General features: G+C 42.9%; 1 protein-coding gene across 2 annotated transcripts in view; it reads left to right on the top strand.

Moving 5' to 3' along the window:
• LOC121873224 (histidine-rich glycoprotein-like) overlaps positions 1–15,618 on the top strand; it is an 18,112-nt gene extending 2,494 nt beyond the window's left edge. The window contains exons 2-4 of one of the 2 annotated variants that reach the window (XM_042376596.1): positions 12,344–12,574; positions 12,641–12,824; positions 14,268–15,618. In XM_042376596.1, coding sequence (XP_042232530.1) covers positions 12,344–12,574; positions 12,641–12,678 — 269 coding nt within the window. In that variant the 3' untranslated portion in view covers positions 12,679–12,824; positions 14,268–15,618. Of the gene's footprint in view, positions 1–12,343; positions 12,825–14,267 lie in introns of both variants that reach the window. The other variant, XM_042376595.1, reaches the window with a different exon arrangement.
• The last annotated feature ends 1,987 nt before the right edge of the window (positions 15,619–17,605 follow it).

The following is a 17,605-nucleotide window of genomic DNA, read 5'->3' as shown; positions in this document are numbered from 1 at the left end:
ATTATTTGTGGGGTTTATGTATATCCGCGTGGGTCAGTGCATGGGGGTAACTGGCAGTTTGGGAGCCTGTGTGTGGGTCACTTGGCAACTCAACCAGTATTTGTCGGAGTATCGTATACGGCTTGGTTCAATATTTCATGTTTTATTTTTTTCTGAATGTAATACATATTGTATAATTATGCTGTTTTATGTGGCCGATTACTGTTTGAAGGTTGCGGCCTCTGAAGTAAAGCACTCACTTATAATCGCAAAATTTCTTTCATCAGCTATTCTTTCGCTCTGCTCACCATACTATTAATATACTAACTATATTTTTGCTATATTCACTACACTCTGCTGTGATCACTGCACTCAGGATAATTTTGATAGGCTCACTATACTGTTATCCTCTTTATCATTGACCGGCTCGTTAGCCGCTTGGGTGATCGGTCACCTCTCTGTTACGCACTGTTGGCAAATACTAGGCATGCACCGGCTCCTGAATGTATCTGTACCTGCTCCAGTGTTGGTCAAGTTTTGTCTTGAAAGAGCTCACACTCGGTGCCGTCACAACACTCTTGGGCAGGTTGTTCCAAGAGTTCACAACCCTCACTCCGAAAAAGTTTGCCCTAACAGTTTTCTGAACAGTTTTTTTTTTTTTTTTTATTGGGCACTCCCCTACATCCTTGTGTAAGGTGGAGCGCAGAAGCGTTTACAGCGCCCAACAGGGAAGCATGCTAAGTTCATGCTTGCCTTTTATGTCTCATGAGTTAAGGGCGTAGAAGCCTGAAGAGTCAGTGGTTTATGTCATCAAGTTATTGGAATCTCCAACAACTCCCTGAATACGAATTCGCAACTTCCGACTTACAACAGGTACCTACTTTACTGCTAGGTGAACAGGGACTAATGGGGGCTAGGAAGTAAGTCCAAACAACTTCCACCGGCCCGGGAATCGAACCCGTGACATCTCGCTTGCGAGGCAAGAACGGTACTTCTGAACTTGTGGCTTCTTTAACCCGAGGCTGTGACCTCCAGCGCGGGCATCCACCCAAGCATGAACTTAGCATGCTTCCCAGTTGGGCGCTGTAGGCGCTTCTGCGCTTCACCTTGCACAGGATGTAGGGGGGGTGTCCCCCCCCCCAAAAAAAATTCCAGATATCAACACTCGACTGAGTAATGTCCTCTGGGGTGTTTATAAACGTCCATTCAGTCAACCCTTGTCTTATAGTACAGTATATAGGAGATAGCTGCAGGGATAGTCTGGTGGTCCTCTTATAGACGTTCTCATACTTCTATACAGTACTCACTATACTTTTGCTATAGCTTTGTTAAACTTGTTATACCTTCGTTATACCGTTGCTATGCTGTTGCTATACTGATGCTATAACCTTGTTAGACTTGCTATAATTCTCTTACACTCGCTAAATATTTGCCGATTTCACATCTTTCAGGAAACTCATTGTGTTCTTCCTTTACTGATGATACACCCATGCAATATACCTTCAGTACAGCTGCGTTCTTGCTATACTTAATCTGCTCTGTCATTATACTCGTGTTATTGCAATACGTAGCAGTAGTACCAAAATCCGGTCACACAAGTGAAGGTGATGCAGTGCAGTACCGGCCATGCTGCCTCCTTATGTACCGAAGGCTTAGTAACCAGTGTGCTGTATCTAGCCTGTTCCTAAAGGGCAGTCATGTCTATGGGACCCACTGTCACTTTTCACCCCACACATTACAAATATGAGCTGTGACCCCCGTTAGGTAGATATCTTTACCGTATACTCTATGATGTAGACCTGTGACCTCTATCAAGAAGACATCCTCAATCTCTTGACCTACAAATGATTAAGTCTTACACACACACACACACACACACACACACACACACACACACACACACACACACACACACACACACACACACGCACACGCACGCACGCACAGTTGATGAGGGCCAGGAGGTATATCACAGCGTATATGAGATCTTGTTATGGACGGTTTAAAATGCCATGCTGAGAGTGTCTGACCCAAAATAAGATATACACACACAAGAAGAGATGCAGGATATCATGGAGCCACCCCCCCCCCTTACAAGACGTACGTAAACAAACAAGAGGAACCATTGTTTACACGCCACAGCTGCCACAGTTCTCCCAAATAATGAAGACGAAACGAAAACAGTTTTGTTTAAACGAGTCATGAAAAAAGTTGGTCATTTTTGTTGTTTATGAATTACGTGTTACTTATTATTTACTGAACCGTTGTGTTGTTTTCTTTGTTGTTCGTGCTGGAGTGTCTAAGGTGGGCTTTCCAATTAACTCAAGACTGATCTACAGTAGTTAAGATGCGGTCGCCATCCGTCAAAATTAACTTGACCGTAATTGAATACCAATCTCTTATCCTCAGTTAAAAGTTAAACCTATCCTTAACCAGATTCTCAATTATACTCACGAGATATTAACCGCCGTAACTGATAATATAACTTAGCTTACGCATTAAAGTTAACCTACCTTAACTTTATTACATTAACACGAGTTATGGTGAAATAAAATTAACCTTGAGTCTCTGATAATCCGGAGAGAGAGTGGGTGAGTAAGGGGGTGGGTGGGTAGGAAGGTGGGTCGGTAGGGGGAAGGTGGGTAGGCAGGGTGGGTTGTATACACTACAGAGGTCAGTATTGTGGGCAGGAGAGGGTAACCCGAGCCCCGTGAGTTCAGCCCACAAGGGGGAGGGCTGGTCTACCTCACCCACAGCTGCGACTTAGTTAAACCCCTCACCCTCGACCCCTCACCTCGACCCTTCACCCTAGACCCCTCACCCTCGACCCCTCACCTCGACCCCTCACCTCGACCTCTCACCTCGACCTCACCTGACCTCACTCAACCTCACCCTGACCTTCACCCTAGACCCTCACCTCGACTTACACCTAGACCTCACCTTGACCCTTCAGCATCGAATTCCCACCTCACCTCGACTCCCACTCCTAGACCCTCACTCGACCTTCACCTCGACTCACCTTAGACCTCAATTGACCTCACCTTGACTCTCACCTCGACCCTTCACCTCGACCTCACCTGACCTCACCTCGACCTCCTCACCTCGACCCTCACCCTCACCCTCGACCCTTCAACGACTTCACCTGACCTCACTCCCTCACCAATTCACCCACGGCCCCTCACCTCGACCCTCACTTTCGACTGCTCACCTGACCTCACCCTCGACCTTCACCTCGACCTCACCTGACCTTCACCTGACCCTCACTCCCTGACCTCACCCCTGACCTCAACCTGACCTCACCTCGACCTTCACCTTTAACCCCATAAATCTCGACCCTTCAATCTCAACCCATCACCCTAACCCCTCGACTCCCCTCACCTCTCGACCTCACCCTCGACCCCCACCTTCGACCCCACCCCACCCTCACCTCGACCCTCACCTCGCACCCTCACCTCGACCCCTCACCCCTCGACCTCACCACCCCACCCTCACCGACCTCAATTCGACCTCACCTTCAACAAATAATGATAAAATGAAGATTATATCAGTATCAGAAACATTTCAAAGTAAAAACTGTACCATGATAATTTTTGGGGATATACATACATTAGTTATTGTTATGGCTACATACATACATACATAAGCATAGCCCTAAATCACACACACACACACAGTAGGTGGCATGGACGGCAAAGTATGAGGAAGGTGCGGGTACCCTCTTTCACCCTGGCAAACACACACACACACACACACACACACACACACACACACACACACACACACACACACACACACACACACACACACACACACACACACACACACACACACACACACCATAATCTCGCCACTACAACACTCACGAGGCAAGTGCTGGGAGTTCTGGGACAAGGCGAGTGTTCCATGTCTTAGGAGATGCTGAGTACTGAGATATTATTATTATTATTATTATACTATTATTATTATTATTATTATTATTATTATTATTATTATTATTATTATTATTATTATTATTATTATTATTTATGGTACAGTATTATTATATCATTATTTCTCTTATTTTTGTTTTGTTGAGTTTGTTTGATTTTTTTTTTTTTTGCAATACTGTATTTTATTCATGCTCAAGGAAGGTGTATTCTGGCAACCTCTACAATACGTATTGATAATGATATTGAAACAGTTTATTTAGCCAGAAAAATGCAGATACATTTATATTTTAAGTATATATGGTACATATTTTACAGTGTAGTTGATATACAGTAATCTGATATTGAATGCAGTCCTCAAAGTGAACAAAATACTAAATTCCTTGGGGTTATTGTTAAAGATAAACTAAACTGAAGAAACAACATACAAGCCATTCACAGTAAAGTCAATAAACAGTGCGGTATCACACTCGTCAGTCACTCACTCTTGCAGCAATGAAAGAAATCTATTATAATCTTGTTTACCAACACTTGATACACTGTCACACACTATGCGGGCCTCCAGCAAGGCACAGGGGGTCCAAATCTGGGGGTAAGTTTTCCTTCTGTGAAAGATCATGTACTGTGTTTTTTCGAGGTTTAAGGTCAGTTTATTACATATTACCCAGGTCCTGACTTTAGTCAATTCGGTGTTCATAGTTCTCATCAAGGAATGGAGGTCTGAGTTGCTGGCATAGATATTACTATCGTCTGCAAATAAGTTGTATTTTATGAGTGTGCTGGGTTGGACTAAGAACATAAGAACATAAGAATGGAGGAAACTGCAGCGGGCCTATTGGCCCATACTGGGCAGTCCCGTTTACACCCAACCCCTATTGCTCATATAAGCATCGAGTTAATGATGATATTTGGTAACTTGTTCCATTCATCCACTACTCTGTTTCCAAACCAGTGTTTACCTATTTCACGCCTAAATCTAAATTTATCTAATTTAAAACCATTGTTACGAGTTCGCTCCTGGTTGGATAGTTTGAGTACCTTTGTAATGTCCCCTTTGTTTAGCCCTGCCTTCCACTTATACACCTCTATCAGGTCGCCCCTCTCTCTACGTCTCTCGAGGGAGTGCAAATTAAGATGCTTTAACCTGTCTCTATACTCAAGGTTCCTAATGCCCGGGATTAGTCTTGTTATTCTCCTCTGAATTCTTTCCAAGGATTCTATATTCATTCTGTAATACGGTGACCAGAACTGAACTGCGTAGTCCAGGTGTGGTCTCACAAGAGCAAGATACAGTTTTAGGATGACCTCGCTAGTCTTGTAACTAACACTCCTTTGTATGAACCCAAGTACTTTATTAGCCTTGTTACGAGCAAAAACACATTGTTTACTTGGTTTAAGGTTCCTACTTATCATTACTCCTAAATCTCTCTCGCAGTGGGATTTCTCTATGGCATCGTTGTTCATCTGGTAACTGGTTTCCCTGTTTACATCTCCTATACTGAGTACTTTACATTTGTCGACGTTGAATTTCATCTGCCATTTTTCAGACCATTTGAAAAATTTGTTTAGATCTTCCTGTAGTTTTGCCGAGTCCTCGCTGATTTAATAACACGTCCTATTTTAGTGTGTCATCAGCAAATTTACTATGTTGCTGTCTATGCCGATATCTATGTCGTTTATGTATATAATAAATACCATGGTCCAAGTACTATCTTGGGGAACTCCACTTGTGACGCTGTCTAATGGGACTAGTGGTGTTTATCGTTCAATTTTAATGCTCACTGGTTTCTGTCCTGTAACCACGCCCTCATCCATTTATATGTCACCTGATGCCATGTGCTTTACCTTTCAAATTAGTTCGGGGACTCTGTCGAAGGTTTTGCTAAAGCGAGACATAACACATCATAATTGTGCCCCTCGTCCACCGATTCGAAAAAACTGATGAAAAGAATGTTAATAGGTTAGTTAGACATGAACGCCCGCTTGTGAAGCCATGCTGGGAATCACTGATCAATTGGTGCTTCTCCAGGTGATTTCGAATAGAGTTTGAAATGATTGCTTCCAGTAATTTGTCTACTATTGATGTTAGACTGATTGGACGGTAGTTAGAGGATAGTGATCTATCCCCCTTCTTGAAAATCCGTATTACATTTGCTATCCTCCAGGATTCTGGTACTACACCTGTTTTTAAGGACATGTTAAACAACTTTGCTAAGGGCATACTAAGCTCTTCCTTACATTCCTTTAATACTCTGGCAATATCTCATCGGGACCAGGTGACTTATTAGGCTTTAGTTTGTCTATTTGCTTACTAACATCGTTACTAGTCACTACTATCTCACTTAATTTGTTTTCTTCACTATCTCTGAATAGAGTCGGTGCCTCGGGTATCATGTTTAAATTTTCGGTGGTGAAAACTGTTGAAAAATATTTATTCAAATTATTGCTCATTTCTCTGTCGTTATCAGTGAGCTCGCCGGTGTCTGACCGTATTGGTCCAATCTTTTCTCGTGTTTTAGTTTCTGATACATTTGTAATGATTGTTTGTCAGACCAAAGCTTACAGCCCAGAATTTCATCACACATGACAGCAAGTACAGTACAGACCGCGTGGTACCCTAACACCACAGGTTGACACACTGCAGGTCAAGACCTGACCCCGGCCCAAGTACTTGCGTAACCATACGATATAACCGTGTTAAGGAAACCACACCTGGCCAAGACCCACTCGGGCGGTAATAATTACAAAGCACTATTGTCCTGCGACATGACCTCACCTGGGCAGGACCACACCTGCACACAGCTCTCCAGATCTAACCAGTTTAGTGATAATTGGTTAGAGGTCAGAGGCCGGTTGGACCGACCCCATATAAAGGCCCTACAGTCCCGTCCACCTTCATTCTGGATTTCACATCATTCTGGTCATACTGATTCTCATCCTGGTTGCTGTCATCTCTCTCCCGTTCGGGTCGTCACTCGGTTCACTAAGCAGAGTCACGCACGTCCCCTCCCCAGGTCGGGAGGGAGACTTCCCGACCAGACCACGGCATCGCCAGCTAAGCAGATTCTCCCATAGGAGGCAGCCCAGCCAGCACTCACTGGGCCTACGTCAGGGTACACGTGAGTCTTGTCAGAACGATTCCTAGGGTGAGTTACCTACTGTGGGAAGTGTATTCATTCAGGTGTGTCCAAGAGTCAGTGTCGAGTAACGTAAAACATAATGTGTTAGTACCCCGATATAATAGTGATATTAATGTGTCCATGTCATTGAGTGAATTAATAAATAGTTGTATCGAAGAGGTGTTTAACAAGTTGTCCCTTTAAGAAGTGATATATGTGTATTGACATACGAGATAAGATAAGCGTATTGACGCTGAGTAAATAACATCCCGGCCAGCTACCAAGTTCCTATCTTTACATTCCTACTCTCTATACTTCTCCTACTTATATGTAATCTTCTCTCATTGTGTTCTGTCTCATTATAATTTGCAGAATCCTTGGGGTTTGTTCGCCTCCCTTGCTATCCTTACCTCATTATTCTCTTTTGCTTTCCTTATCTCGGTTTTAACCCTACTCGCCAACAATTCTATAATAATACGGAGGTGAATTCTCGCCACGCATTTATCCTTCACTTATAGCCTTCCTTTCAATAATGATGTTCTTTAAATAATTATTTATCCATTTAGGGTCATTGTTGTCTGATCTGAGTTTTTTGTATGGTATGTTCTGCCTTTGTGCATTAAGTAACTCACTATTTAAATTGTCGTGGAACTCGGCAATCTCAGATCTCGTTATCAGGTCGGTGTCATCTGTCAAGTTCACGGCCAAGCGCGACACCCCCTCTCTCAGCTGCCTCTTTAAACTGTCAAAGTTCGCCCTTCTGAAATCTGGTACTTTAGTGGAATTTTCCTTACGTCTGCCCTGAAACTCTAACTGGAATCTAATTTCTTTGTCACCGCTGTTTGCAAGTTCGTTCCCTACCTAGACACTGCTAATGAGGTTTTCTGTTTCTGATATATATATATATATATATATATATATATATATATATATATATATATATATATATATATATATATATACATACATACATATATACATATACATATATATATATATATATATATATATATATATATATATATATATATATATATATATATATATGTATATATATATATATATATATATATATATATATATATATATATATATATATATATATATGCAAGTAAATCACTGTAGGTGCGCGTGATCCAGGTATATGCTGATAACCACAAGGAAAGAAGAAAACACGAAGTTCCCAAGCGCTTTTGTGTAATTCACATCTTCATGGGTGAGTACAGACTAAGGAGAAGTACATAACAAGGTATACATATACAGAGGAGGGAGAAATCAAGTCCACAATGGTCAGGTATTAGGTAATGACCCTATTAATCTTCAAAAAGCACCGCAGCAGTCGGTAGTCAGGTCAGAGGGCAAGCTGACCCAACCTTCTCACCTGGTTACAAATCTTCTTAATTTCGAAATTATCCAGTTTGTACATACCATTACTCAAATTCATGTTGAGTGATTCGGTATGTTTAATGAGACTAGATTCTATAATGTTCCGACTGTCAATTGAATTACAAGGTAATATTGAGGAGGCATTATCCCAGTCAATGCAATGCTTGTTATCCCTCAAATGAATAGCAGAGCATTGGATTTCTGGCCTGTCCTAACACTATTTATGTTGTTTAAGTCTAGTTACAAGATCTTTACCTGTCTGGCCTAAGTAAAACATATTACATTCCTTGCAAGAAACCTTATAAATGCAGCCACTTGTATTGTTGGGGGAGTTCTTGATTAACATTTGTTTAACAGTGCATGAGTTTTTTTAAATGCCACATTGACGTTCCAGGTTTTTAGTTGTAAAGGAATTTGAGGGAATTTTTTGTGAAATGGTAATACTAAGAGATTCTTATGGTCATGGGTGGGCTTGGGATCAGTTCTATAAAAAGATCTCTTAGTAATGTTAAGGCATTTGTCTATGAAAGATCTAGGGTACTTAAGGTTCAAGCCAATATTATAGATATATTTTTAATCCTCATCAATGAATTCCGGGCTGCAAATTCTCAAAGCACGTAAAAACATTGATGAAAATAATAGAGTCAAACAGTCAGTATTTTAATCAATGTTTTTACGTACTTTGACCTCCAATAAAGAGCCCTTCAGCTCTTTCCAGGAAACAGACAGGGAGAGAGAGAACCCAGAACCAGACGGAGTCACACTCGTCACAAATCGAGGTCAGGAGAGGTACTTCCCTTCTCAGCACCGAGTCCCCAGCTAGCAGGGACAACTCGCCCCTGCAGTTGGAGTCCCCAGCTGCTGGGCCTCCCTCAGGTCACACGTGAGTCATTGACACCGCGATCCATAGGGTGAGTTACTCATAAGAACATAAGAAAATATGGAGTCTGCAATAGGCCGGTTGGCCTGTGCATGGCAGCTCCTGTCGAGAGTTACTACCACTCTCTATCATCCATGAATCTATCTAGCCTCCTTTGAAACTTTCCAGCGTTTCCAGCACTTACTACAAAGTTGCTAAGCTTGTTCCACTCGTCCACCACCCTATTTAAACCAGTTTCTTCCTATCTCCCTCCTAAACCTAAACTTATCCAACTTGAATCCGTTGCTCCGAGTCCTATCCTGCTCGGATATTATAAGAACTTTATCTATATCCCCTTTATTGATTCCTTTCACCCACTTAAATACTTCTATCATATCTCCCCGCACTCTTCGTCTTTCTAGGGAATGCAAGTTAAGTTTCTTTAACCTATCCTGATATGGAAGGTTTCTAAGTCCCGGAATCATTTTTGTCATTCTTCGCTGCACCGACTCTAGTGAATTTATATCCATTCTATAATAGGGGCACCAGAACTGAACCGCATAATCGAGGTGCGGCCTGACTAGCGCAAGATATAGTTGTAATAAGACCTCTGCACTCTTGTTACTTACACTTCTAGATATAAAACCCAATACTCTGTTTGCCTTATTTCGAACATTAACTCACTGTTTTCTAGGCCGTAGGTCTGGGCTTACAAGTACCCCTAGGTCTCTTTCACAAGTCGACTTCTCTAGGTTGATGTTGTTAAGGCTGTATACATTGACAGTATTTGTTCTTCCAATATTAAGTATGCTGCACTTGCTGGTGTTGAATTTCATTTGCCATTTTTCAGACCACCCCTGCAGTTTATTTAGATCCTCCTGTAATGCATTTGCATCCTGCCCTGAATTAATCTGCCGCCCTATTTTGGTGTCATCCGCAAACTTGCTTAGTCACTGCTGATCCCAGTATTCTAGATCGTTTATGTAGATTATGAACAAGAGTGGGCCTAATACTGACCCCTGGGGAACTCCCCACTGGTTACACGGCCCCACTCAGATTTAACACCATCTACGCTGACCCTCTGCGTTCTATCGGTGAGCCATGATTTTATCCAATTTAAAACTTTCCTTCGATACCATGAGCCTTAATTTTTCTCAGAAGCCTCTGATGCGGTACTCTGTCAAATGCTTTGCTAAAGTCGAAGTAAATAACATCGTAATTTTCGTCTTTATCTACTACCTCGAAGACTTTCATAAAAAACGTTAGCAGATTTGTTAGACAAGATTTTCCCTTTGAAAACCCATGTTGAGAGTCGTAGATTAATTTGCTTTTCTAGATGCGATCGGATGCTGCTATAATTGATTCAAGAAATTTCCACTCACTCACGTCAAACTGATCGGCCGGTGGGAAGTGTATCCATTTCATGTTTGTGTCCAGGAGTCATTGTCTAGTAACGTCAATATAATGATCTATTAATGTGCCCATGCCATATTACAGATAAGATTACCGAAGATAAGATTAATACCTGGTCGGTCCTTATCTGGACACCGAACCTCACGGGCGGGGAGCAGTGTGTTGCTTAGTCATAATGGCGACGCGTAGACAGTGCAGTGTGCTGGCTGTGTGGTGCTGGTGCCTCCTCGCCCGGGTTACCCTGGTGAACACGGAAAATACGGTGGAGCGTTGTGTGATTTTAAAAGATGGTGATTTGCCCACACGCTTTGTGCCACTCCCCGTCAACATCACCACTAAGCCACTCACCCTCGGCTGGCGGCTGGACTTCACAGTCCACAATAAGGAGGAGGAGGAGGAGGAGGCGCCTCTCGTCTGCGTCAGTATTGAAGTCAAGGACCCGGATATAAGACTTTCGCTATTTAAAGGGAAATGTGAAGGAGATGTCGTTGATTTTCACCTGTGGAATTTACATGAGATGAAAATCGGAGACTGGTCGACGGTGCAGGTCACGGTGAATGACAGCGTCATCAACCTGCAGCTGGGGAATAATAAGCCTAAATCTCTGACATCAAGAAGTGTTACCCTGGCAAGCGATACTCTTCTGCAGGTCTCACACAAACGCTCAATAGACTTGGCAGTCGGGTGTCCCATCAACTGCCCAGCTGTCCGAGGCTCGCCAGCTTCAGGTAACAGGTTATCCACTGTGAAAGAATTAAAGAAACGCAGCGAGAAATTTTTCTTCAAACCTGGCAGAGAGTTCGCTCGACTGAACTTCGAGATGAAGTGCGAGACGCCCTTGGGTCATGAGGTACGTTTTGGCGACACCACCTTAACCCGAGACCACATCGAAGAACTGAGTCCCCTTTCAAAGTGGCACTATTTGTTCCTGCAGTACGACGACGAACAGAATATCTTTGAGATCTTCATCAACTACAGACCGGCAAAGACTATATCAGTTGGCCTTAACATTTGTAACACCTTTAGGAATTTTATCGTGAGGGCTGAGGGCGAGACCTTCTTCAGCTTCACGTGTGACCCCACAAGTGGAGAGTCACAATTGCTACCCCCACCAGACACCGAAGACCCCACAGTGAATTCGCTTAGCGTGGCCGCTGCTTCTTCAGTGGTGACCTGCTTAGTTATTTCAATAGTCATGTTTACAATATATTTGTTGCTACGCTGCGCAGGTTTTAAATTTGAAACCTCTTATCATCCAGAAAAAAGGGAAAAAGTGTACAAAAAAATATTTTGTAAGAAAGGAAAAACAGGACACGAGCCCCAGCGTGATATGGAAGAAAGACACCAACTACAAGTGTGATATTTTACACCAAACTTTGCATTGGTGAGAAGTAAACAGTATATGATTAACATGAGTCTCATCCACAGACACACAATTGACCCCATAGGAGACCCAAGTAAGCTTATGTGAGCCACAAACATTGTGTTATTCATCAGTAAGGAAGAGATAACACCTCAAGGAGACACAACTGTGGGTTCTCACCTTCAGTGTTGCCTTCGTCACTATCATCAACCATATGTGTTGTTCCCAGGCAGTCTGTGGTCTCCTTACTTCCTCCACAGACAGTCTGGTTCTTCCTCATCTCATCATAGACAGTCTGGTCATTCTCCCTCATCCCATCACAGACAGTATGGTCATTCTCCCTCATCCCATCACAGACAGTCTGGTCATTCTCCCTCATCCCACCACAGACAGTCTGGTCATTCTCCCTCATCCCACCACAGACAGTCTGGTCATTCTCCCTCATCCCATCACAGACAGTCTGGTCATTCTCCCTCATCCCACCACAGACAGTCTGGTCATTCTCCCTCATCCCACCACAGACAGTCTGGTCATTCTCCCTCATCCCATCACAGACAGTCTGGTCATTCTCCCTCATCCCATCACAGAGAGTCTGGTCATTCTCCGTTTCTTATCGAAACCACACCTGCCTGATTACCTGAAGCACGTCTGCTCCATTACCCATCCCACACCTGAGTGACTATCTTACCCACACCTGCCCCAGCTACCTGAAGTACACCTGTCCAGCTCCTGAGACGAAATATCGGCCAAGAATAAACTGTCAACTCTACACTTATCAGGTATTTGAGTCATAAGAATTTTCTCACTTCAGCTTTGTATGTATGTATGTAGCATGCATGTATGTATGTATGTATGCAATAATGATAATAATGAGACCAGGTTGGTGGGCAGCTCTAGTGCAATGGCCTTGTTGATAACAGTGCAGTGATCAAGAAGGTCGAAAGCCTTCATGAAGTCAACAAGGGCAACGGCCAGTGATGTCTTACGTTTCTCCAGGTTTTTGTGCAGAAAATCCAGGAAACTAACTAAGCAGTGTGATGTAGAGGAGGTCCTCAAATTGCTGTGAATCAATTGACTGATAAATACTAGCAGATGCCCATTCAAAAACAAAGTCTTCACAGAGTAGACTGGGTATGGGGGTGATGGCAACTGGCCTAAAGGCTCTAGGGAACTGTGGGGTGGGGACCTTGAGGATAGGGGTGACATATGCGGTTTTCCATTCATTAAGGCATTTGCTTTGTCTGAGGGATGCATTAACAATGGAACAGAGGGGGGTGGCAAGTTCGACTGCAAACTCCTTGTAAATTTTGATTGAGAGGTCAATTGGGGTTGTAGAGTGTTTGGATTTAAATTTCAGGAGTTTGTTGGCAATTTCAAATGGTTGAACACTGGGAGGAGGGGAGGGGGAAGGTAAGTAGGCCGGGAGGAGAGTGAGGTCAAGACTGGGTAGGGTATGAAATATGGTAGCAAAGTGGTTATTAATTTTCTCAGCTGCCGCCTCACTGGGTAAATGAGAGATAAAAGGAAATGTGGGAGACTGACGGTTAAGACCACAGAGATCTTTTACCTTGGAGTACCACTGACCGATGCCGACCTCCTTCAGGCTGTGCACTTTCCTGGGATAAGAAGACTTCTTGGCTGACTTGATTTCCCTGATAACTTGGTTACGTAGACGTTTGTATGTATGTATGATTGTATGAATGTATGTATGTATATGCTGATAACCACAAGGAAAGAAGAAAACACGAAGTTCCCAAGCGCTTGGGAACTTCGTGTTTTCTTCTTTCCTTGTGGTTATCAGCATATACCTAGATCACGCGCACCTACAGTGATTTACTTGTATGTATGTATGTGAGTATGTTTGTATGTATGTGCTCCCATATTTGCTCGGGGTGGATCAAGGGAGACAGGAACCTCTCAATAAACAGGAGAATGGATAAATAGAGTGGATTATTTTAAGTGTACAGAGGTAGAGGATAGGGATGGGTAGGGATTAGGTAGGGATTGGGTAGAGGCGAGAGGTAGAGGTGAGAGGTAGAGATGAGAGGTAGAGATGAGAGGTAGGGGTAAGAGGTAGGGGTAAGAGGCAGGGGTGAGGTAGTGGTGAGGTAGGTGATGGGGATGAGTTACCAAGGTGAGGTATTTCTTCTACTCGGCTTCATATTCTTAACCTGTACACACAAGTGGATCTTTATCTCTCACTGAACTGTTGTGTTTTTCAGGTCTTGGGGAACCCGGGTGAAATCCCTACGTCTGTCAGAGCGTCAAGTCCAAGACCCCAAGACGATATGACTTCATCTATCAGAGCGTCAAGTCCAAGACCCCAAGATGATATGACTTCATCTATCAGAGCTTCAAGTCCAAGACCCCAAGATATTATGACTTCATCTATCAGAGCTTCAAGTCCAAGACCCCAAGATGATATGACTTCATCTATCAGAGCGTCAAGTCCAAGACCCCAAGATGATATGACTTCATCTATCAGAGCTTAAAGTCCAAAACCCTAAGATGATGCGACTTTATAACAGCTTCAAATCCAAGACCCACTATGATACAACTGAGCCAGAGCTTCAAGTCATTATACATTATATTGTGAAATTTATAACATCACCATTAGTCCTACGTTCATTAAACTTCACGAAGCTCCTAAGAGAACGATACACATGATGACTCGTTTGTGGTGTGTAACATAAAGAACTGAATATCATAATTAATTCTTATCACATGTTTGTCGTCTTTGTACAGGTTGAACAAAATGTAATTATTTTTTAAGGTATTGCTATTTTTGTTTAAATATTGGGCGAGGGTTTAAAGTGTGTATGTTAGTCAAACCTTGTGATCAAGTTAGGCTAGTATAGAACCTCACCTAACCTGCATAAAACATTCATTTCGTTGATTGTTAAATCAAATAACAAATTCACACAGTTAACTAAACCACGACTGGTGACGAGTTAACAGTGAAGTTACATGGAAATGACTGTTTGTTTGTGGAGATGGCTGGTTTGTCTGCCTGCGTGAGGAGTGACTGTGTTGTGCACAGCTCCATGTCTAGGCTCCTCTGTCTGGTGCGGACAGTGAATGAGGAATCTAATATGGGTCAACTAGACACCTCATTCACTGTCTCTCCTCATGTAGACAAACAAACAGTCACTTCCACTCGTGTGCTTCTCGTGGTAGCCCCTTGTACAGTACCTCTACATTTAAACTTAACTTCATTGTTCTTTTTTACAATTAATTGTTATCATAACTACATTAACTTCACTGTTAATTCCTCACCCTGTCAATGATTAGTTAACGTTATGTGAATTTGTTAATTGATTTAATAATTGGTTCAGTGTTTTAATCTTAATACATCCGTGTGAAAGTTTCGTGTGTGAGAATATTGTTGTGTCTGACCATAGTGTTGTGATGATGGTTACTGAGGTACTGAAACGTGAGCTGATCAAGAAGAATAAGTGTCCAGGTATTGATCTTTGTTCCCAGCCTTGGTGTTACTATGAAACAATTAAACGAAGCTTCCAAGGGGTGTATCCATTGTTGATATCTGTCAATATAAAAAGGTTTCAGACTAAATAGCTGGTTTATTAACGTCATTACTACACGCCACGTGCTCCCACTTGGCCAACACTCGGACCTTCTTGAACACATAATAAATAAATATCGGGCGGTGTAGACAACTGGTGACAAGTTTACATCAACAATATACTCACCCATACGGACATCTAGGGACCCAGGACACACCTCACGGAGATACGGACACCCAGACTTCTCATCCCTTTGGTACACACACACAGGGACACACACACACACACACACACACACACACACACACACACACACACACACACACACACACACACCTGGACACTTCTTTCCAGCCAAGACACTGACGATCCACCCCGATGATGTCCAGTGGATTACACTCCGCATAAAAAGACTTATTGAGCAGCGCAACAAGGCATACTACACCAACAACAACCTGTACAAAAGTCTATGTAACCAGGTCATCAGGGAAATCAAGTCGGCCAAGAAGTCATATTATCCTAGGAAAGTGCACGGCCTCAAGGAAGTCGGCATCGGTCAGTGGTACTCCAAGGTAAAAGATCTCTGTGGTCTCAAACCGTCAGTCTCCCACACTTCCATTCATCTCACATTTACCTAGTTGGAGGCAGCTGAGATCATTAATAACCATTTCCCTACCATATGTCATACCTTACCCAGTCTTGACCTCACTCTCCTCCCGGCTTACTTACCTTCCCTCTCCCCCCCCTCCCAGTGTTCAACCATATGAAATCGCCAACAAACTCCTGAAATTTAAATCCAAACGCTCCACGACCCCAATTGACCTCCCAATCAAAATATACAAGGAGTTTGCAGTCGAACTTGCCACCCCCTCTGTTCTGCAGTGACATAAGCAAGTTTGCGGATGACACCAAAATAAGGCGGCAAATTAATTCAGGGCAGGATGCAAATGCATTACAGGAGGATCTAAATAAACTGTAGGGGTGGTCTGAAAAATGGCAAATGAAATTCAACACCAGCAAGTGCAGCGTACTTAATATTGGAAGAACAAATACTTATAATGTATACAGCCTGAACAACATCAACCTAGAGAAGTCGACTTGTGAAAGAGACCTAGGGGTACTTGTAAGCCCGGACCTACGGCCTAGAAAACCGTGCGTTAATGTTCGAAATAAGGCAAACAGAGTATTGGGTTTTATATCTAGAAGTGTAAGTAACAAGAGTGCAGAGGTCTTATTGCAACTATATCTTGCGCTAGTTAGGCCGCACCTCGATATGCGGTTCAGTTCTGGTGCCCCTATTATAGAATGGATATAAAATTCACTAGAGTCGGTGCAGCGAAGAATGATAAAATGATTCAGGACTTAGGAAACCTTCACATCAGGATAGGTTAAAGAAACTTAACTTGCATTCCTAGAAAGACGAAGGGGTGCGGGAGATATGATAGAAGTATTTAAGTGAATTGAAAGGTCAATAAGGGATATAGATAAGTTCTTATAATATCCGAGCAGGATGGGACTCCGGAGCAACGGATTCCAAGTTGGATAAGTTTAGGTTTGGGAGGAGATAGGAAGAAACTGGTTCTACAAATGAGGGTGGTGGACGAGTGGAACAGAAAGCTTAACAACTTTGTAGCAAGTAAGTGCAGGGAACTCTGGAGAAGTTTCAAAGGCTAAGATAGATTCATGGATGATAGAGAGTGGTAGTAACTCTCGACGGGAGCTGCCATGCAGGCCAACCGGCCTGTGCAGACTCCTTATTTTCTTATTAATGCATCCCTCAGACAAAGCAAATGCCCTAATGAATGGAAAACCGCATTTGTCACCCCCCATCCCCAAGGTCACCACCCCACAGTCCCCTAACGACCTCAGGCCAGTTGCCATTACCCCCATACCCAGTCTACTTTGTGTGGACTTTGTTTTTGAGTGGGCATTTGCCAGTATCTATCAGTCAATTGAGTCACAGCAATTTGGCAATATGAAGACCTCCTCTACATCACACTGCTTGGTGAGCTTTCTGGATTTTCTGCACAAAAACT

Source organism: Homarus americanus, unplaced genomic scaffold (genome assembly GCF_018991925.1).
Source record: "Homarus americanus isolate GMGI-L3 unplaced genomic scaffold, GMGI_Hamer_2.0 scaffold32929, whole genome shotgun sequence".
Taxonomy (NCBI): domain Eukaryota; kingdom Metazoa; phylum Arthropoda; class Malacostraca; order Decapoda; family Nephropidae; genus Homarus; species Homarus americanus.
Note: the sequence above shows the minus strand (reverse complement) of the source record. Positions and strands in the feature narration are given on the sequence as shown.